The sequence below is a fragment of the Cantharellus anzutake genome (assembly GCF_015039405.1).
Source record: "Cantharellus anzutake strain C23 chromosome Unknown EI90scaffold_15, whole genome shotgun sequence".
Taxonomy (NCBI): domain Eukaryota; kingdom Fungi; phylum Basidiomycota; class Agaricomycetes; order Cantharellales; family Hydnaceae; genus Cantharellus; species Cantharellus anzutake.
In genome coordinates this window covers 661135-680668 of record NW_024066965.1, presented here as the reverse complement: position 1 = coordinate 680668, position 19534 = coordinate 661135, and the positions used below count along the sequence as shown (strand labels likewise).

General features: G+C 48.6%; 8 protein-coding genes across 8 annotated transcripts; 3 read left to right on the top strand and 5 right to left on the bottom strand.

Annotated features, from left to right (window-relative positions):
- Nucleotides 1-255: 255 nt before the first annotated feature.
- EI90DRAFT_451538 (uncharacterized protein) lies at nucleotides 256-1145 on the top strand. Its single transcript, XM_039067630.1, has 3 exons — nucleotides 256-371; nucleotides 432-597; nucleotides 657-1145. Exons 2-3 carry the CDS (start codon nucleotides 450-452, stop codon nucleotides 914-916), a joined length of 408 nt encoding a protein of 135 aa, XP_038918184.1. The 5' UTR covers nucleotides 256-371; nucleotides 432-449; the 3' UTR covers nucleotides 917-1145.
- Nucleotides 1146-1616: 471 nt separating this feature from the next.
- On the bottom strand, nucleotides 1617-1923 carry EI90DRAFT_3049788 (uncharacterized protein). Its single transcript, XM_039059716.1, has one exon. The coding sequence runs from the start codon at nucleotides 1891-1893 to the stop codon at nucleotides 1675-1677; it is 219 nt and encodes a 72-aa protein (XP_038918183.1). The 5' UTR covers nucleotides 1894-1923; the 3' UTR covers nucleotides 1617-1674.
- An 832-nt stretch (nucleotides 1924-2755) lies between these two features.
- EI90DRAFT_3121116 (uncharacterized protein) lies at nucleotides 2756-3283 on the bottom strand (the record flags this gene model as incomplete). The annotated part of the gene is made up of 2 exons (XM_039063369.1): nucleotides 2756-2821; nucleotides 2888-3283. 2 exons carry the CDS (start codon nucleotides 3281-3283, stop codon nucleotides 2756-2758), a joined length of 462 nt encoding a protein of 153 aa, XP_038918182.1.
- Nucleotides 3284-5338: 2055 nt separating this feature from the next.
- Nucleotides 5339-7477, bottom strand: EI90DRAFT_3280183 (cytochrome P450; the record flags this gene model as incomplete). The annotated part of the gene is made up of 9 exons (XM_039066742.1): nucleotides 5339-5562; nucleotides 5628-5888; nucleotides 5956-6241; nucleotides 6303-6420; nucleotides 6478-6580; nucleotides 6643-6655; nucleotides 6724-7188; nucleotides 7252-7369; nucleotides 7409-7477. 9 exons carry the CDS (start codon nucleotides 7475-7477, stop codon nucleotides 5472-5474), a joined length of 1524 nt encoding a protein of 507 aa, XP_038918181.1. The 3' UTR covers nucleotides 5339-5471.
- Nucleotides 7478-10760: 3283 nt separating this feature from the next.
- On the top strand, nucleotides 10761-12792 carry EI90DRAFT_2914903 (uncharacterized protein; the record flags this gene model as incomplete). Its single annotated transcript, XM_039054534.1, has 7 exons — nucleotides 10761-11221; nucleotides 11288-11439; nucleotides 11495-11950; nucleotides 12020-12248; nucleotides 12310-12388; nucleotides 12444-12647; nucleotides 12706-12792. Coding segments are annotated over 7 exons (1668 nt in total), but the record flags the coding sequence as incomplete, so codon positions are not given.
- Nucleotides 12793-13140: 348 nt separating this feature from the next.
- Nucleotides 13141-14493, top strand: EI90DRAFT_3144973 (uncharacterized protein; the record flags this gene model as incomplete). Its single annotated transcript, XM_039065214.1, has 2 exons — nucleotides 13141-14156; nucleotides 14241-14493. 2 exons carry the CDS (start codon nucleotides 13141-13143, stop codon nucleotides 14491-14493), a joined length of 1269 nt encoding a protein of 422 aa, XP_038918179.1.
- Nucleotides 14494-15277: 784 nt separating this feature from the next.
- Nucleotides 15278-16411, bottom strand: EI90DRAFT_451142 (uncharacterized protein). The gene is made up of 3 exons (XM_039067629.1): nucleotides 15804-16411; nucleotides 15719-15741; nucleotides 15278-15641 (listed from the first exon to the last, which is right to left on the bottom strand). Exons 1-3 carry the CDS (start codon nucleotides 16103-16105, stop codon nucleotides 15364-15366), a joined length of 603 nt encoding a protein of 200 aa, XP_038918178.1. The 5' UTR covers nucleotides 16106-16411; the 3' UTR covers nucleotides 15278-15363.
- Nucleotides 16412-16413: 2 nt separating this feature from the next.
- EI90DRAFT_3049773 (uncharacterized protein) lies at nucleotides 16414-17203 on the bottom strand. The gene is made up of 3 exons (XM_039059715.1): nucleotides 16988-17203; nucleotides 16587-16880; nucleotides 16414-16529 (listed from the first exon to the last, which is right to left on the bottom strand). Exons 1-2 carry the CDS (start codon nucleotides 16999-17001, stop codon nucleotides 16727-16729), a joined length of 168 nt encoding a protein of 55 aa, XP_038918177.1. The 5' UTR covers nucleotides 17002-17203; the 3' UTR covers nucleotides 16414-16529; nucleotides 16587-16726.
- Between the last annotated feature and the right edge of the window lie 2331 nt (nucleotides 17204-19534).

The following is a 19534-nucleotide window of genomic DNA, read 5'->3' as shown; positions in this document are numbered from 1 at the left end:
ACAGACGGTCGGAAATAATAACAATAGTTACCCTGTTCGATGGTGGTCACCTCCGAGAACAAGTAGGATAGGTTAGGCAGGACTCCAACCTCTATGACTTTGCAACGGTGTCAACAATTATCCCAGAACCAAGCTCAATTACTGCGCAAGCGGGTTGTCGTGATCACACGTTGGATGATATGGACCTGATTCTCTAACTCCGGGAAGAGGAACGCACAAAACACTTGGGCGTGTACACGAGCAAGGATTGTTTCAGGGAAGATTATTTTCACTTTGTTAAATATTGATTGGATACCGATTATCGTATATAACCTCCCAGGGGTGGATCTTTCTCCCCCAGTCCTCCAAGCATCTACGCCCCAAGACTTAAGGTCGATACTCTTTGATTCGCATTATACGTAAGAGCTACTCATGCGATCTACCAGTAGCAGTTCTCCAAAAAGTCAACGATGCGATTCTGGAGTGCCTTCGTCTCGGTCGCCCTACTTCGCACTGTTGCGGCGCATTTCCACGTTGGCAAAGTCACTTGCGAGGTAATCGCACCAAATACTCAGAATACAGAGAGCGTAGTTGGGGCTGTCATCCCTTCTTGGCTAGGTGAACCGAAATCTTAAATGAAATTTAGCCCCTTGCTTAACCAATATTTGCACAAACAGACGGGACTGATCAGTATCAGTGCGAAGATATCGTGGACAACTGGGTCGGCGAAGAGATCCAACCTGGTACATTCGAGACCGTCACGATTTGTAACCATCAGGTTACGATTAATCCTGATCTCAGCTCCTATACTGAAACCCAGACCGGACATCAGGGACCCTGCTTCCCCGTTGGAAAGAGCACCAGCTGTGCGAATAGCAACGGCCAAAAGTGTACATGGCAGGATCAGGCTTTCTGCCAGGCGGACCATATATGCTAGTGCTAGGATCTGGCGGAGCTAGCACCTAGGATTACAGTCACTGCGTTTAGGTCCAAATTTTCCACAGCCCTTTCCGCAATATATATATATATATATATATATATATATATATGGGTGCATGTTATCCGACAGCGGGGAAACCACATGCCCACAGTTTCTTTTGTGCAATCCTCTCGCTTCGTCTTGTTACATGTCGTTGTTGTGTTTATTTTAAAGTATGTGTTCCCGTTGGTCTTGTCATGAAGGGATTCCAGATATATATGGCAATCTGTTACTCAGCGGATACAACTCGCGTTTCGACCAGAGCTAAGCTAATAACTTTTACTGATGGTTTTTGCTTGACACACGTTTGAGCGTATTTATATGAGGCTAATGTGGCGAAGGTTGGGAAGAAGATAGCCCGTTCAGCTTGCGATTCCTGGTACTGTGAGAGTGATGGGAGCATCCGGAAGTAGAACATGCAGAGCAACTCTGCAGTTGAAGCGTATGGGTTCATGGAAGACGTAAGGTCACTGAACCAACCCACCGATCTCCATAATCACTGGATGGAGACTTGCAATATTGTTGTTGTAACCTTTACCAGAGCTGGGGAGTGGCATGGTATCCAGGAGAAGAAACCGTAAGTCGAACAGGCAGGGGTAGATCATAGAGTACTTATACGTGAGTTGTAACGTTGCTCAATGACAGAGAGCGAATCTCTCGAAGTTATAAGAGGGGCTCCGAATGAAATTGTAGACGACCGACATGCACTATGCAGTTCAAGATGGTGAAGCCGGATACCAGCCTTGATTAGGGTAAATTCTTGCTGCTCCGTAGCCCTGCTGAGGAAAGCAATCGAGAAGAGCAACACACTGAAAGTGCCGGAAATCGGCCTCGACCTCGAAACATGTATTTACGGGTGTGTATGACGACAATTTTATGTTTGTAGTTCGAGACCAGAGCCCTATGTAAGAAAACCAGACGAACAACATAAGCATGGAAACGGAAACGAACGCGAACGAGCCCACGGGTCTCGTGTCAAACCAAATGTGTCAAATGCGACCAACTCAAATGTGTGTGACGTCACAAGGCTATCCCCAAATCAATTTGAAAGGAGAGCGTGCTTTTGAAATTTGGCGGTTCATATGTCCACATACCAAGACCATGTGGGCAAGGCATTGCAAATTTTCTAATCTAGGGGCAGCACTCTCCTGTTTGTATGTCTACATATATAACATCCCTTCGCTCGTTCCAATATGCATTTGCACTGGATACACCCTCAGGCTGCTTCAGTCAGCGCAACACCACCGCCATCCCTATTTAGTCCGTCATCTTTCGACCCTGTTACGTATCAGTATTACTTATGTAATCTACTGCTTGTGATCTTCAGGCCCAACTACTAGCATCTGTCCAAATATTGAACAAACTATGAACCCCCCCGCACCTTATGACCGATCGACCCTCTCTCACTCCACTGGCCAATGCAATATTATGATGTGCATGTACATTCCCCGACAACCTGTCTCTGCAATCATTATTCGCAACATTCTCTGCGTTGGTTAATTTTCAATGATCAACTATATATGTAAGTATTTCCCCCATGTGTAAATACAGACTAAAGAAACGCTGCATGTCCTGGTCGATGCGTTGAAGCGCCGCCCACGCAAACGACAGTCATAAATATCGTCGCCAATTCGCTCAAGGCAAACGCAATGAGACAGAAGGGGAATAATAAAGTAATATCAGGCAGAGCAAACAATATAAAAATTAAAAACTCCTCGGTGCTTTAATGACCAATGTGAGTCCAGGTTCCCTCCCACCGAGCGCCAACGCATTCAAGCAGAGATAACCTCGGTTGACTCAGTGCGGAGCGATGGTGACAATTCCATGGAAGCTCTCTACACCTGCTTCATTCTCGGCCCCAGTCTTGCAACAAAAGAAAAAAAATCAGCTTGATCGATCCCTTACTGCAATTCGCAAAACCAAACTCACCGTTTGGAAAACAGCCACCGTCATCCCAAACTTTTCCTTTTTTCCAGTCGTAGTCTTGAATTTAGCTGGTAACAAAACATCCACCTTGAAACTTCCATGCCCCGACGTGACGGAGTGTCCACCCTCAACCAAATCGCTCTGAGGACTGGTCAAGACGAATTGACCAATATTTCCACCCGTGATCGGGGCCGTTCCAGGTTGTAGTCCGAATAGGACGTAGTACTGAGTGTTGTGGATCATGCTGTGATTGGTAAAGAATGTAACAGTGAATATGTGGCCAGGGCGTAGGACGTTCTGGGGTAATTTGATGCTGGTTATGATAGCAAGGGCCGAGTTGATGCTTATGAGGCCGAAGAGGAGCGAGGTGAGGAAGCTGTTGTGGAAGAAGAACTTCATGTTAACGATGTGTGTGTGTGTTGCGAAGTCAAGTTAAAACGGGCTCGGCTGCACAAGTTGAGTCGCTGTACTTGTATCGATCACACCATGTCACTCTTATACGACGCGTTCCCCACAGCACGTGTTCATGGTCCCTTTCACTTTACCCCTTGGTTCAAGCATTGGGGAGTTGAACTCAAAAGCTATTAATAGTGACCGTGCTTATCCAGATTTCCTGGTTCCTGAACGTGACTCACACCAAGCGATCGTGTTGCTTAATTAACGTGGGAAGCTAGTAAGTACCTTGACAACTCAACCTACTTGCATTACATAGTCTCTGCAGTTGGCATGCTCGGATTGATATTTATCTCAACACCTATCTCGATCGTAGCAATATCAATCTTCTAGAAAACCGACGTATTTTGCACAAGCCCCTTCAGTTTGCGGTCTAGGCTCGACGCGGTTGGAGTCTTTGTTAGCAGGAGTGTTCCCGTACTAGCTAGCTCCATCGTCAACTGGATTGATGAGACCCATCAACATAAATAAACCTCTTCGGCGCTTTGAATATTGTGAGTCCAGATTCGTCAATTCTTGCTATGTATGTACTAGCTCCGCCACGTTCTCTCTCACCGGGCAAGAAAGAAATGCTCTGATATTTCAAATACGCATTCTAACCTGACTGAGCTTAATAGAATCCACGAAGGAACGACAGGTCAGCCCCACGAAGAAGCAGAATATCCCAAGTTGGAGAATTCCCATAGGAACTGCTGCGACAGGGTGCGTGGAGATGCCAAGCTAGCTGAGCATGCCAAAGCATGACAGCTAGATTCAACCCCTTTCAAATTTCTCAGGTGTTTAAGGATTTGTATCGTATTCCACACCCGTCTGGCTGCCTGGTTCGCGACTCGATCTACCTGCACCACTACCCACCAGATTCCACGCCTAAGCTTTACGAACATGGAGATCCCGAGTTTCATCATCTTAACCTCCCTACAAGAGCTGACCATCCGTTCTTGGGGCGCTGAAGCTGACCCTGCTAGATCCTCTCTTTCATCTTCTTCCTCATGCTCCGATCCGCCGTTTACAACTTGCAACGTTCTTGATCTCGTCACCCCCCTGCCCCTCAACGCAACTACGTAGCCTACACCCTCCTAGAGATTTCCAAGCATCATGGACTCTTTCCCCCCAAATCACAGACATACTGGTGTGCACACGATCAGGATACTTAAAACGCGCTTCACCAGTGCTCCGCTCTCCCAATTTTTTTCCTTGTGTATTGCTGCGATCCGTCAGCATCAATGTTCAAGACGATCTGAAATATTTCTTTTCTTCATCGCCCCCCCGATCTTCACTGCCTCGACTGGCTTAGGATTGAATGTCACCCACGACCCGATTTGGCTGGAATGCCCTACGCCGCCAACCCTGGGTCGTTCAATATCTTCGCCCACTTAGTCTTTTTTTTTCGCCCATCGTTACATTTACTGCAGCTGGATCTCAGCTTTCAGAGGTGGACGACGGGTAGGATCGCACATCTGCGTGCTTCCTCTCCTACTTGCACCATATGGGAGTCTTTCAGGCTCTCAGCATCGAGCTTTGGGGAGTAAGGGAAGATACAGCTCCTTGTACGTTCCAGTTTGCCATGGCGTAGAGAGGACACGGGAGACCCTTTCCATCTTACCAGGAATGATCTAATATTCGTCTCACCAAACTACGCAACAGGGGTATCCAACCCAGATGACAGCATTCTGGCTACGTAACCAGGTGTCTGTTACGTTTGTCGATCCTGCAGCCAGTGGGAAAAAAAAAGGTTCGAACCGGCGGTCTACGGGCATACCATTTGTTCGGGAACTGCATACACTGAACGCCGGGCTGCCCCACTCGGGTAAATTTAAAGGCAACTTGAATGCAGGCATCATGCATTAGGAGTCGCCGTGTCAGGGTTGTTTTTCAGCGCTGGGTCTTAAAAGTGGGGTATCTCTCACTAAATTAGTTGGTGTTATGCTATTCACTTACCACCCCTCAATGCCGACGGTGAGTGAAGCTAACGCATCTGCACACCCAATAATAGAACTAGATGTTGGTATTCGCTACAAAATGACATTAATACCGAGCACGTATACATTTACAGGGTTTGGTGCGTTTTGATATGTTGAGTAATAGTTATGGACATGCAGGTGGCACCGTTCCAGCAAGAACTCTGAGCGTCTTCTTATTCATCAGCGCCCCAGTGAGTAGTGCGGATCAGCTCGACTGCCTTAGCACTACGAGGAACGATGTTTGCGGGATGCTCGGCGGCGTGCCTATGAGTGAAGATCAAATTTAAGTCCCAAGGGGAATAGGAGGATGACAGTCGTTAATGGCTTACGCAATGAGTCCGTGAGACCATTCAACTTTAGGCTTGATATCGTTCCCATTAGCGTCCTTCGCGAAAAGGATATCAAACGAGTGGAGAGTAGTGGACATGGAAAGGAATGCAGTGGCGGACGCGACGTCCATACCGGGGCATTGCCTGCGACCAAATCCGAAGGCTAGAGAGAACGGATCGAGGGGAGGATTCGGGGCTAAGAAACGCTCTGGAATGTATTCGAATGGCTTCTCGTATACGGAGGGGTTGTGGAAGATGGACCTATGGATTAAATTGTCATTAAGAACCTTGGAGGTCGTACTGCCGGCAAAGGTATATATAGACGAACCAAACGTTTCCAATCACAGTGGATCCCTTAGGGATGCGCATACCGCGATATTCATCCTCTTCAATGAGCGCATGGGGGACAGCAAGCGGAACAACAGCAGCCCATCTTATGGTCTCCTTGATGATCGCGTCCATGTACGGAAGCTGGCTTCTGTCTTGCATGGTGGGGAATCGTTCATTGCCAATAACAGCATCGAGTTCTGCTTGAGCCTTCTTTTGGACTTCAGGGTGGAGGATCATTGCCAGGAAGAAAGCCTCAAGGAGGGCGCAAGATGAATCACTTCCGGCTGAACGACAAAAACTCAGCCAATCAACAGGGAAATCAGAGAAAGCGATTCGACCACCGACCTCCGTACAAGATGGAGGAAGTACGCTTGATCATTTCCTCTTCGTCGTCCTCTCCCGTGACAGTTCCCTTGGCTTGGAGAAGCATGGAAGTGAATGATGCCGATGCAGTGCCCGCAGCCTATGAATGGGATGTATTAAGATAAGAACAATACGTGATGAGAGCCTCGTTACTTTCCATTTGACGCTTGACATACTGATGGAGCTCTTCACGGATTCTGACGGAGAGAGAGCGACCATCTTGGATGTACTTCCTTGTGGACGGCCACCACAGAGGAAGACTAAAGTATCGTAGGTTGGGGCTGAGTGAATCGCGATCAAAGCAACACCTGGTACAACTCACGGAACAAAACGCACTTTACGTGTTGTAAAAAGAAAGTTAGATCAATATGCCCTTTTAAGCATCAAGATCTCGGAAACGTACGGAATGGGAGATAATCAATCCAGAAGCCACCGGAAACGGCCAGACCGAAATTGTGTGTGGCCTGCTCTACCAGCGGGAGATGTGGATCGTCCTTTCCAGTCAGCTTGTAGCCATAAGAGATTTCGAGGATTGCACTCCCGGTCGCCCGCTTGATGTTGTCTTTCAGCTGCTGGGGGTTCTCAAGAAGCAAGTAGGCGAAGTCTTGAGCGACACGCTCTTGGATGGGGTGGTAAGTTTTAGAGACACGAGAGTTGAGGGCAGCAGACATGAGCTTGCGAGAGCGGCGGAGAGGCTCTCCATAAGGTGCAAGTAGTGTGGAGGAGGAGTAACCCATGATGTCTGCCATATGTGAGCGAGGGCGAGAAGAGTAGATGGCGGATTTCTTTTCCAAAAGATCGGTGACCGCTTCAACGCTGTTGAGGACGATGACCGGGGCACCGAACACGGTCAAGTGCATAACGTCACCTAAACGTTTTCGGAGCGCTCTTCAACGACAAGAATAGGTGGATGTCATGACGAATTCCTTACCATACTGCTTTGACCACTCCATGAACTTCAAGTACTTGAACTTGGAAGGAATCTGGTGCGCATTCCCAAAGTAGAATGTCTTTGGAGGCCCAGGAGGGAGAGGAAGACTGGATCTCTTCTGGTTGGAGTAGAGATAGTAGCTAGCAGCCACGCATACGACAAAAGAGACGGCGACGAAAAGGTCTGGGCCACTGAATGAGCTAGCAAGCTTCACTAGAGAACTCATGGCGACCACGAAGCGAGGGGTGACAAGGGAAGTTCGAGAGAGGGTAAGTAATAGCCGGGCACTCCCAAAAGTCCTTAAAGAGTTTTATATGCAGGAGTTCCGCGAGAAGGGCTGAAAGGGATTGGATTTCATGACCGAGTGGATTGGAGATGATATCCATGCATGCGGATAACAGCATTAGGGTAATACACGAGCATTTCGACTGGTACCTGGGACTGGTGGAACACAATATGAACGGATAAAGTCGTTGCCAATCAGATGGTGTGAGTGATAGTCAATGTACGCTTGTGATCCGTCCTATAGGAGATTAATCACTGCGTCTGAACGGAAGAGATCATTCACACGGAGTAATTTACGCGAGCACTAGAGTGAAATATCAAGGAAGCTGCTATACAATACTTGTCGGTCATCGGTGACGGAGAGGCAAAGTGGGTACCGAAGTATTCTCTCTACAGAGCAATGGGGCCTGTTGCGCATATAAAGTTGCCCGTGGTTAGTTGGTCCCGAGTAAATGAAACATTACGAGCAATGAGGCATGCCAGAATTGGATGAGTCGTGGGATGAAAGTGACACGGTTAAATAAGTGACTTTCACGAAGAAAATGAGAACGATAGCACATCATTTGGAAGATCTACGCAGCCGCCTCTGGGCAGGGTGGGTGGATGCTGTACAGATCAGGGGACTCAACCCCTGCGCGATCAGGCTGTTTCCTTGAGATGCGCCCAACCATCATGACATGCCGCACAGTTACTCACCAGCCGGAGATAGAAATTTTTACTCACACTGTGAAAAAAACTCATTTAATCGTCCTTCCCTCGTGACTCATTTTCATTTCAATTTTGATATCTGTGGCTTGAACAAATCAAGATGCTCTTAGTAGCACCCGGGGCTTGTTGACCGGCCTCTGGTATCGATTCCAACCTTTGGTTAAAAGCTGTACGATTGCGATGACAACTACTGTTAGAAAACCGGCCCAGTAGCGTAAGCTCGGTTGGCAGTGGATTCTTGGGATAAAATTATTGACGCAAACAAGAGTTTTGGGGTTGCTTCCAGATAATTCAATCCTCCGATCCTCTCGAAGTGCATCTTTGCGTGTAAGCAGTCTTATTTAACGTGAAGAGGTGCTTCACTGGATTTGCCACTGATTGTCGGAAAGTTAACGTGGAAGTACCAAGAGATCCCATATGATCTATACGATCTTCTAGCCTCTATGATCCGTGAATACGTTTACACGCTGCGTCCTTGGCCCTGACCGAGCGTCCTCTACATCGGAGGAGCATTCCCGCGAAAAAAGGATTCGCTACAAGGCTCTGTGATACGGTGTGGAACGCCAGGGGACATTGGCTCCTAGGTTTGGACTCCCGAGGCAGGAGGTATAGGGCTACTGCTGATAGGTAGGGGATCATTGCCCGATGTGCGCGCTTAAACCGGGGGGGAGCGGCAGCCCGGTCGGTCAACGTCAAACCAAGATCAGTGATGGGGAATTCGTGGACTGCGGCTAAATGACTTGTGGGAAACGGGGGCACTCGCTCTGACGGGTCTACATATTTTAGTTTGCGTCGCGGGAGATTTGGTAGTTGTCTGACGTGTCCGATACCTGCGGGCTAAGGACTACCTCCTTTCCGGCGGCACCCCAAACTGTCCTCAGCGACTCAGGATCCGACCGATGAAGCGAGAATGCTGCCGTGCGACCGCGCGAGCCGAACCCGAAGCCCAGCCCCGGCTGAGTGACTAATGAAATTATTATCTCCAATTTCAACTGCTAGTAGTACGTGGCCTTGTGAACTAGTGACTTGTTTAAATACCTGAAAGTATTGCTGCAGATCTCTTGGATTTTCAAACGGCGCTGATGCTTTTCTCTCGGAGCGCTACTCGGCCCCACTCGATTGTCACCTTGGGCAAACTTATCTGAAGCTAGCATCTTGTTTGCATAGCTAAAGTAGTAGCGCAGCATAAAAGGCGCACACTTGCACATTGTGGAGCGCTACTGATGCATTTGTTCGGGGGCACCCGTCCGTCTTACGGGATGGTTATGTAGTGCGTGCCCGAACTGATGGCTTATCTCAGTCGCCCCAGCGGCCAAGCCGCCTAATGCAAAGGCACCTTATATTCTGAAGAGCGGCGCCACTGCCCGCGTCCGGGTCCCATTGGCCTCATCAGTTACCATCTAGACAACCTTGCCTTCTCCCCAGACCATCCCTATTTTAGAAAGCCCTTTTGCCGTTTCTGCCGTTTTAGCGGCTCCACGGATTTCGCGGGTAATCAAAACGCTGCTTGGGGATACCCTAACCTGCACCCATGCATTCCTATAGCTTCCCCAAACGCCATGGGGTTATTTCTCCTGGGAGCCTGTCGCCAGCACTGTAGTATTCCAAGGGGATAATCATGTTTTGACGTTACCTCCCAGACGCTTGTCGCTACTTGACGGCGTAACTGGGCTGAGTGATCTAGCTACATTGTGATCATTGACTTTGGGGCTGCATGAGCTGGTTGGCACTTTCTGGTTCACGCATGGCGATATCTGGGACAGTTTGACTAGTCAATTGGAGCCTTGTGCAATGCGTTCGGTCATGACGCCCGGGAGGTGTTACACAGTTGGCCTGCTTTCCACAACCTTGATGAAGTACCATACCTGACAATGAAACACCCTAACTGTGAACACCACTCACACCGGGCAACCAATATAATGTCCCAAGCCTGAAGTGGTCGAATGCACAGACGCACTCTTTCATTCGGCCGATAAATCTTCAAACTCAGTTACGCTCACAGCCTATGGGGGTCGAACAATATTCAGTGTCCAGACAAACCACCCAGATCCTTGCAGTCATGGTCGCCGTTTCACCATTCATTAGGGTTGGTATTGACCTGTGGCCGTTCTGTTCTAGCGGAGGTCTGTCACGTCTGTAGCCAGAGAGATGCTCATCCGTTTACACTGTGCGACCGGTTTGGCCAAGGGAACATGCTCAATATCATAGGGCTTAACAAGGTCATCGGAAAAGGAATCTTTGTCTGCGGAGATGCTGCCACTCTTGTTATCTCGTTTATCTCGTGAATGTTCTCCCCCTTCCTCATCAATGTATTGTGTCAGTGTGTCAGTTTCACCAATTCATCACTACGTTGTGGTCTGAATCAGTTCGCAGCGTCTAATTCATCCTGCATCTGGTGTGCCGCGTGCTTGTCAGCTTATTTTAAAATGTGACTACTTTCTTCGCCCATGCGGTAGACGATAAATGGCACCTGGCTGCTCACTCAAAGCAGGTTGTCATATCTTCGTCACTTCACAATGGCCACCCCCTTCGAACTGCCAGAGCAAGACCTGACTCTCTACGACTTCATCTTCGCCGATACTCATGTACTTGAGGACCAGATTTGGTTCCTGGATGCTATAACAGGCGAACACTACACCCGCCACCAGGTCAAAGATCGCACTGATGCACTTGCTCGTGGTCTCGGCTGCTATGTGGATTCCAAGGCGCCTCCTGAGACGCACAGGGTACCGCACTGCTTCCCGCCCGTTGTAAGCATTGTCTCGCCCAATGACATCGACTTTGGTACCGTAGTGTGGGCATGTCACAAATTGGGTTTTACGGTTGCGCCAAGCAGCGCACTTACTACTACAAACGAGCTCATTCATCAACTCCGTCTCACTAATGCGACTTTTATCATCACCCATCCTGTCGCACTCTCACAGGTTCTTGCTGCAGCTTCCGAAGTGGGAATACCAACAGAGCATGTTCTGGTTTTGTCCAGGTAAATCAACCGGTCCCCTTATCAGTTATATTCTTCTCATTATAATCTCTCTGCACTCAGAGATGCCCAGCATGCCTCATCTTTGATTACGACGGAGGCTTTGATCGTTGCCGGCGCCGAACCCTTCGTACGGGGAGCGTCCCTGGAGCCCCTCCAATTAAATTCGCTTTCAGAGCCCAGAGTTGCCTTCCTGTGCTTCAGCAGCGGTACTAGTGAGTTTGTCGTTCGTTCGTATGCAACCCCCTCCTGACACATTTCCAATCTAAGCCGGATTGCCAAAAGCGGTTGTGATCCCCCACAGGGCTGTTATTGCCAACATTCTCCAGGTCACTCATTCTGGATGCCTTCACCCCCGGTCTTCGAACCCTTCTAAGCAAGATAAGGCCCTCGGCGTCGTCCCCATGTCACACATGTTTGGACTTCTGACCTTGCTACATGTCTGCCCCTACTTGGGCATTACGTCAACCATATTTCCTTCAATGCCACCCTTCGATCGGTTCCTTGACCTTGTGCAGAAATGGCAAATCAACCATCTGTTCCTAGCACCCCCCCTCGTCAATGCCTTCATCAAGCATCCTTCGGCAAAGGGACGCGACTTTGGCTTTTTTAAGACCTGCTTGGTAGCAGCCGCACCTCTGGACGGTCAAAGTGAGGAGAGTTTCCACGATCTTGTGAATTCAACGGATTTCGTTATTAGCCAAGGTTTTGGCATGACAGAAACAGGTATGACGCCGTTACTTGTTTGCACGCCCATTAACTTAAGGGCATCACCTCTCGCGTTTCCCCTCATAGCTGGTCTTATCACTGGGCCGGCGCTGGGTGTTGCCCCCCACCGCGGATCTGTCGGACGACTGATGCCGTTTACTGAATCAAAAGTGCTAAGTGTTTCTGAGGTCTCTGCTCCCCGAAATTCTGGAAGAATACGGGGAGAACTGTTTGTACGCGGGCCTCAGCTCTGTCTTGGGTACTTGGATAATGAAGCTGCGACTAAGGACGCGTTTGACAGCGAGGGCTTCATTCGGTGAGTGGAGATTATCCATAAACCTTGAAGTCTCCCCATTCAGATTTGTCGAATTTCCTAGGACTGGCGATGAAGTTGAGATGGATGAAAACGGGACGATCTACATCGTTGATCGCATCAAATCCATGATCAAATGCAAGGTGAGTCTTTGTTCCGATTGCTTCGATAGCATGGGGTTCTGAACTGTCGTAACAGGGTTTTCAAGTCAGTCCGTCGGAACTTGAGGGCCACATTCGTGAGCACTCGTTCGTTAAGGATGTCGCAGTTGTTGGTAGGCCAGACGACCGATGTGGAGAAGTCCCGGCCGCCTTTGTGGTGTTGTCTGACTCTGGTGTCCAGAGGCTTCAAGATGGAGATGATATTCAGGAGTCCATAATACGCTATGTGCAAGCCAATAAGGTACGCCGGCTCGTTGTGGCGGGAAAATGACTATCTGCTGAGTCCACCCATTTCACAGTCGCAACACAAATGGCTTGCAGACGTCCGTTTCCTCGATTGCATTCCCAAACTCGCCTCTGGTAAAGTGGACACTCGGGAACTCAAGCGTCTGCTCGTTTCTGAGTCTGCACAAGACGCTGCAGAATCAACGGTTTCCTTCACAAGCAGCACATCGACCCTCCCCCGGCCATCGTCTCCTATACCATCCACCTATACTACAACCACCACCCTCCCCACAAGTTCGTATAGCTCCCTGAGATTTGCGCTTGTTGATTCTCGATTTGGAGATGTGTCCCAAGTTGATCTCGAGAAGGGAATTATTTTCCCCGAACCTCGAACGACCGTGCCGCAATTTGGTTTGGATGAGGGTGCGAAGCAGTTCCGGGAGAAAAAAGCCGACGTCGCCACTACTCGACGTCAGCGGGCCCGCGAGTGGCTCTCCTTATACCGCATAATGTTCTTCACCCTCATCACTCTCAATGCCGTCGGGATCGTCTTCACATTGGCCCATAAGTGGGATTTCGCACGGAACAACAGCCCTACCATCACTTTATGCTTCATTACCGCCGCAATTCTCGTACGTAATGAGCTTACAATTCGGTGCCTGTATATGGCCTTTCTCTTTTGCTTCCAGCGTTGGACGCCACTTGCATTCCGGAACGCCATCTCTACCTTTCTGCTGCACGTCGGGGGTCTCCATTCCGGTCTTACCGTTTCGGGGACGATGTGGCTTTTCGCATCAACTATCGAGCTTTTCAGAAGCGTGATGTGGACTCTACCGCGAGCGAATGCTGATCCTTGGCTCTGCGTGCTGGGCGTTGTAGTATGTATGATTGTCCTTAGTGTCTGTATTGCTGCCCACCCTGCCATACGGGAGAGGCACCACAATTTCTTCGAGCGAGTTCATCGTTTCGCAGGATGGTCTGCCCTGGTGCTTCTCTGGGTATTCATTGGGATTGCGGACTCCTGGGATAGGGAGCTACACGACTTCCAAGCTAGCCGTCTGAAGAATAAGCCTGACATCTACATCGTCATCGTGCTCACCATGATCATATTTCTTCCTTGGACTACCTTACGTAGGGTGCCCGTCCAAGCAGAAGTCCTGTCGAAGTCTGTCATTCTTCTGCGATTCCAAGGTTATATTGGACGTGGGTTGTTTGGCCGTATCTCGCGGAACCCTTTCACAGAGAACCATGCCTTTGGCATTACGAGCAAGGCACCAGAGTACCAGCCAGAGAAGGGCGAGCACTATATGTGCGTCGTTGGGCAGGGTGACTTTACTAGAGGACTAATAGCTGATCCTCCCACGCATCTGTGGACCCGCACGATGAAGTTCACTGGTCTCCCGATCATGACGTCGTTTTATCGAAGTGGACTGTACGTTGTAACAGGGTCAGCAATCGGTGTCGCGCTGCCTGTATTTATGCAGCGTCATCCTAAGAGTCGATGGCATCTTTTATGGATAGCAGGGTGAGTTGCCAGTGTGAAGACCCTACCCGTTGGGCGTCGACTGATTATTTGGGTCTCTATTAGTAATATTGAGCGGACGTACAGCACAACTGTGCTACCAGACTTACGTCAGGCGTTCGAGAAGGGCGATGACGGCTGTACCTTTGGAAATTCCGTAACCATCTGGGATACCCGAAAGCAAGGTCGTCCCGACGTACTGAACTTGATCGAGACAACAGTTCGACCAAACAACCTCGAGGTTGTGTTTGTGACAAGCAATCCGAAAGGTACCGCGGAAATCATTCGCGGTTGTTCAGACAAGGGGATTCCATGCCATGGTCCTATCTGGGACTCTTAGCAAGTCTCATCTGCTTCTCTGGAGCGATTCGTTCTCTGTGTTCTCATGAGGGGTCTGCTCGGTGACAGACACTCGTCATGCATCTGTTCTATTTATTGCTAAATTTATGTTTGCTGTCAGCTTCATTCATCTTGATTGCTGATTGATTTGGTAGTCAACTTCGCTATATCACTAGAGTGCCCGCCTGGCCACTTCGCAAACATCTGCACTGCATTTCGGATTTAAGAACGGATTACATTTCAAGATCTAATTATGTATTTAGGTAAGAGCGAACATATGGTTAATATGGGATTTCAAGGATGCATTATTTATGAGAACACCATGTAAAGTGTTGGAGGGAGAGGACAGGCAGTTGGAAAAACTAATGATGAAAGGAACGAGGGATGGTTGACTCCACTGTGACTCCACCCCCCGTAGATATGAGCATTGGTCGATTTCCCGGAGCGAGCGACGCGTCGGTTGATTTGCGATGGCTGGCCGCAACGTGCCCATTGCTCGAGGAATTAAGGGTGGATCTGCCACCCAAAACAGATCGGAGCCTATTGTGTTGCGGTACATCCCAAACTCCACATTCTCCACCTAAAAATAATGCAGCCAATGGGACTGCATGCTGGCTCCCGTATCGCGCGGGGTTTTTCTTGTGCGTGATTCTGTGTTTCCAATTTCCGTGCATGTCACCAATTCACTGTGGGAAGTAAAGCCCCGTAAAAAACAACTTTTTGTCTGGTTTTTCACCATTTACCACAGTTTTCGTGGTATTTTTATCATGGTAAATTACAATATACGTTCGCGAAGTTAAATACCAGACTCCTCAATTCGTAAATTACCACTCAATTCATGGTATTCGAGCCGCGACATATTATACAGAGTTCAGGTGTGCGGATAATGGGAAGTGGCAATGTTCGAGTAGTCATCATTGTCAACGCTAAAAATTGGCCTCACGAGTTCGCAACTGTGATCAATGATGGCCCAACGACGAGAATTCGTGCCACAAAGAAAGTGGCCACAGCTGACTGATGAGACCGATGTGAGTGCGATAATTTGAGTGGTGTCGGAGAGCTTGGTGAAAGAGGTTGCGTCCATATAAGCGCTGCTGTCCGAAACAAGGGCAAGAAGATGCCGCATGGGCATGCATGTTCCAAAGAGTCCTGGGAACGACACATTTGAGTATTTCATGAAGCTCGCTGTAACAAACCCTTCTCACAAGCGGGATTTCGCGACGTACTTGGGGATTTGAGTCCACCGCGACTTCGTACCAGCAGTGAAGGTCAGCTCAATAGTGGAAGTTACAAAATTTTAGGCGCTCCTACCCGGACAAAGGATGAGCCCCTGTACTTGGTTCCCCGTTCTTGGGCCCACAGGGTGGAGAACTTGTCGCCTCCCCCAACAGTCCATGACTTTCCCCAGCGAGGCATAATTTCGGGAAAAGGCTTGATGATATGTTGATGGGGCTTGTTGTACAATAGATCGCAATCTTATGACAATAAAATCGTTGGGAATATGTTTCTTGTTGTGAGGAGCCCCGAGTATGGAAGCCGGCACATAAAGATGTAGTAAAATTTCGATGTGCTTCTAAGCGAGTCAACTGGGTCGGGGCCGCTGGCTGTCTCATCGTGTGCAAGGGGTGTTGTAAATCATAGGAAAAACCGAGTGAACCGTTCTCTGGGCTTTCATGGGCATCAGATCCAGTTGTCTCCCTCTCTGGAAAACTCTAAGTGCATCGATCGCACTGAGGTCAGCAAGCTGAAGATGGCGCCTGATGATGCAGTCTGGGAGGCCACAGCAAGAACCCCTCCCAGACATGTCCTCCATGGTAGGGGCAATGGGCAGATACTGTTATTGTTACGAAGTCATAGAGGCTGGAGTCCTGCGTGGTGCTTAGACTGAGATCGGGCGATGTTGTTCTCGGCAATTTCCGTACTACTTCACACATCGTTCACTCTACCCGCGCGTCGCCTAGATCTGCTCATTTTCTCCCAATTCAACCTTCTCTTCCCTCCGCAACTAGCCAACCTCCCCCCAAACATCCTTCCGAGGCAAGTACTCATAAATCTGCAAGGTCATGGACACTCAGTGTACTGCTCCACCAACAGCGATCCTATGAAGGCCTCCTACCTGGGCGTGTTTCAACGCGTCTTTACGCATCTTTGCGCATTTTCACATGAATTTTCGCAATTTTATGTGTCTCTAACTCATTGATGAATGAGATATAATAGCTTTTCCTAGAAATTCATTATCCAACGGCAAACAAGAGTTTCCCAGCCTCCATTATGGCATTGCCCAAAGGCCACACTTGTGGTGGAACGTGGTCACCATTATGACAGCCCCACGACAGAAGAAAGCCCGAATCAATGAACCTGGCCCATCTCAGGCCAAGGCCCTGTACGGTACGTCACGGTGTTGCATGCAAGAGTTGAGCTTTGCATCTGCTACTCATAAGCTTGTTCCTCTGTCATCTTACTCTCAGACTCATGACTTCTTGCATTTTCATTAGGTTACGTGGACCATGCTTGATCGAGTCAAAGCTCGGGTCGTACTTTATTTCTAGCTCGCTGTTCAAATCAATCCCCATCGGTTCTTTTTCTCATTCATGTCTCTCGTAATTCGACCTGATAGAAGTAGTCTCGATTTCACTGTATATTACCACGAAAATGGTCGGAAATGACCACAAATAGCTGTGTTTTTTACCAATCAAAAATGTCGTAAATGACCAAGTCGGAGCAGGTAAATTACCAACTGCACCATGGTAAATTGACCGTTTACCATCATTATCGTGGTCAAAAACGAAGAAAATATAGGTCATTTACCCTCAAAAGCGTGGTAATGGAATCCTGGTAAAGGACCATGGATTTGATGGTAAAATATTATTCAAATCGTAGTAAAAATGATAGTATTTTACCATCTTTTAAATGGTTTTTTACGCAACTCCAATTCCCACTGTGAATTATTCTGGCAACACTGAAGCTTCCACAATATATAGCGGAGCCCATCCTGGAAGAAATATTCACTTGGCGGACCATCCTCCGTCTTTTGGGGAGGCGTTATCGTCAAACCTGAGTGTCGTTCACAGACGATGGTCGCTTCCAACTCCGTACGACTCAACCCTGCATCATGATTTGCGTGTACACCCATCTCCTGGAAATTCCTCTCGCAGTATCTTTCATCTGGCAACTCAAGTTAATTTTCTCACTGACCACGTTGCAATGAGTCGTCGGTCCTGACGATGGTTCACAATAACGATGCTTGAGTATCTAGTAGAATCAGTTTGTTAGTCATGACTAACGCTGAAGCATAGATCAATGTCAAAGGCTAACAAACAAAAGGACTAACAACGGAACGCCAATATTGTACCGTGGGATTTAGGGTTGTCTTAACTTGTCCAAACCTCCAGCCTCGATCTGCGCGCAATGCGATGGGGACGGGTGGACAGGATTCCTTGCACTTTCGTTTCCGAATCCCTCATCGTTTGCATGCATGTACTTGGTCTTCGGTGCTTCACATCTTTTTGCTTCATTTCGGCCTTCCGGCCGATGAGCACAGTTTTCCTGTAGGAGTTATAGGATCAATCTCCGCACTGCCGGATATATCATGATCATCATGGCCTTTCTAAGTCGAACCCCAGAATGCTGGGACGTCGGGTTCTTTGCAGCTGTCAGAGGGAGCAGCGCTGCTGCTATCCAATTTGCATGACTTAGGTAATTGAACATTGACTGTCTTCGATCTTCGATCAGATTTTGGGACACGCACGCGGTTCAGATCTAGCTGCTCGGAATCTGTTCGGGTCCACGGCCGTATAGTACAACTGTTGAAATTTCGTGTACGCGGCGGACTGCTCGTTTGAGTCCTGCGGATCATATTTCTTGCGCACGCACATTTCCCTACAGGATTGCCCGATGCTTCCGTTCATTTTCACATTTCTGCGCTCTCCTTTTCGTCAGCGCACCCAGATTACGGTGCACGTTCGGTCTTACATAATGGCCGTTCAACTACATCGCGCCTGTGACAGATGGATTGACCTCACAGGAATAGCAACATCGACTGTGCGTTCATTATTGACTCTGGAAGATCAATTTCGAGACTGTCTTTTATGGGAATTTGCGCTCGAGTGCCCTACAAACCAAAGGATGACACAATATCGATTCTGCCGAACTCCGGATTCCTTCGGGTGTCCTCTTGATCGCCTCGGAAGACTTCTTCGTTGTGGTGAGAAACAACTGGGTAGCTATGGATGGCTAGTTAAGTTCAGACTTCTGGAAGCGTGTGCCCCTGGCTCGACCTGTTTTCCACAACATGTTTTCTACCCAGGAAATCTCCGTTATTCGATATCGTCAGAGACCATGAAAACTGTCAATATTATCGCGGTGACATTCTGCCTCTATGGGGTTACATACATAAGGCGATCATTCTTGCAATTCAAATGATTTTTCGCAATTCTGATCCGATAACTTCTGAGTTGCTTCCAGATTCGCAAATAGTGTGCAGTTCTGATGGATGCTTGCATACAGATGGACAAATAAGTCATGACAGCGCCCAGCGCTGCGTGGCCATGCGATAATATATCGCTGTTTACACTGCTTCTTTAGACATTCGCTCCATAAACATCGTATGATAACTGAATTTGTGCATAACAAATTGCAGGTTGCTGTTGATTGTTTACGTCGGGGATGTTCCCACGTAAAGAACTAGAGGCTAGAGCTAACATTGCAGGCGGGATCACACGCACAGGCAGCATCATCCACTCGAGAATGTCTGCTTCCTCCTTATCTTCCCAACCGTGGCGATGAACTTCGACTCCCGGGACCTTGTCCAATTGGTCGCCGTCTTCCGAAAAGAGAACGTGTTGTATTGATGTGCAGCCCTCCCACGCGATGTCCTTCGCTAGGCTCTGATGCTCCGGACACTTTGGGCTATGCAAGCCTCGGCTATTTTGTCTTTCTTCTGACGCCTTGGGGTCGTTCCTCTTCTGTCCTTCGAGTGTTGGCTGTGGTTAGCGCCGGCTCTTGCCGCCTATATCACCCCAAGATGGTATCACTCTGAAGAA

What these genes read in the sequence shown, in the direction of transcription:
- EI90DRAFT_451538 (XM_039067630.1), top strand. Translation starts at nt 450, where the DNA reads ATGCGATTCTGGAGTGCCTTCGTCTCGGTCGCCCTACTTCGCACTGTT. An exon ending in TGTCATCCCTTCTTGGCTAG is followed by an intron (nt 598 to 656) that starts GTGAACCGAAAT and finishes TTGCACAAACAG; the next exon opens with ACGGGACTGATCAGTATCAG.
- EI90DRAFT_451142 (XM_039067629.1), bottom strand. Translation starts at nt 16,105, where the DNA reads ATGAGACAGCCAGCGGCCCCGACCCAGTTGACTCGCTTAGAAGCACAT. An exon ending in GGGGCTCATCCTTTGTCCGG is followed by an intron (nt 15,742 to 15,803) that starts GTAGGAGCGCCT and finishes GCTGGTACGAAG; the next exon opens with TCGCGGTGGACTCAAATCCC. An exon ending in CGGTGGACTCAAATCCCCAA is followed by an intron (nt 15,642 to 15,718) that starts GTACGTCGCGAA and finishes TGTCGTTCCCAG; the next exon opens with GACTCTTTGGAACATGCATG.
- EI90DRAFT_3049788 (XM_039059716.1), bottom strand. Translation starts at nt 1,893, where the DNA reads ATGCTTATGTTGTTCGTCTGGTTTTCTTACATAGGGCTCTGGTCTCGA.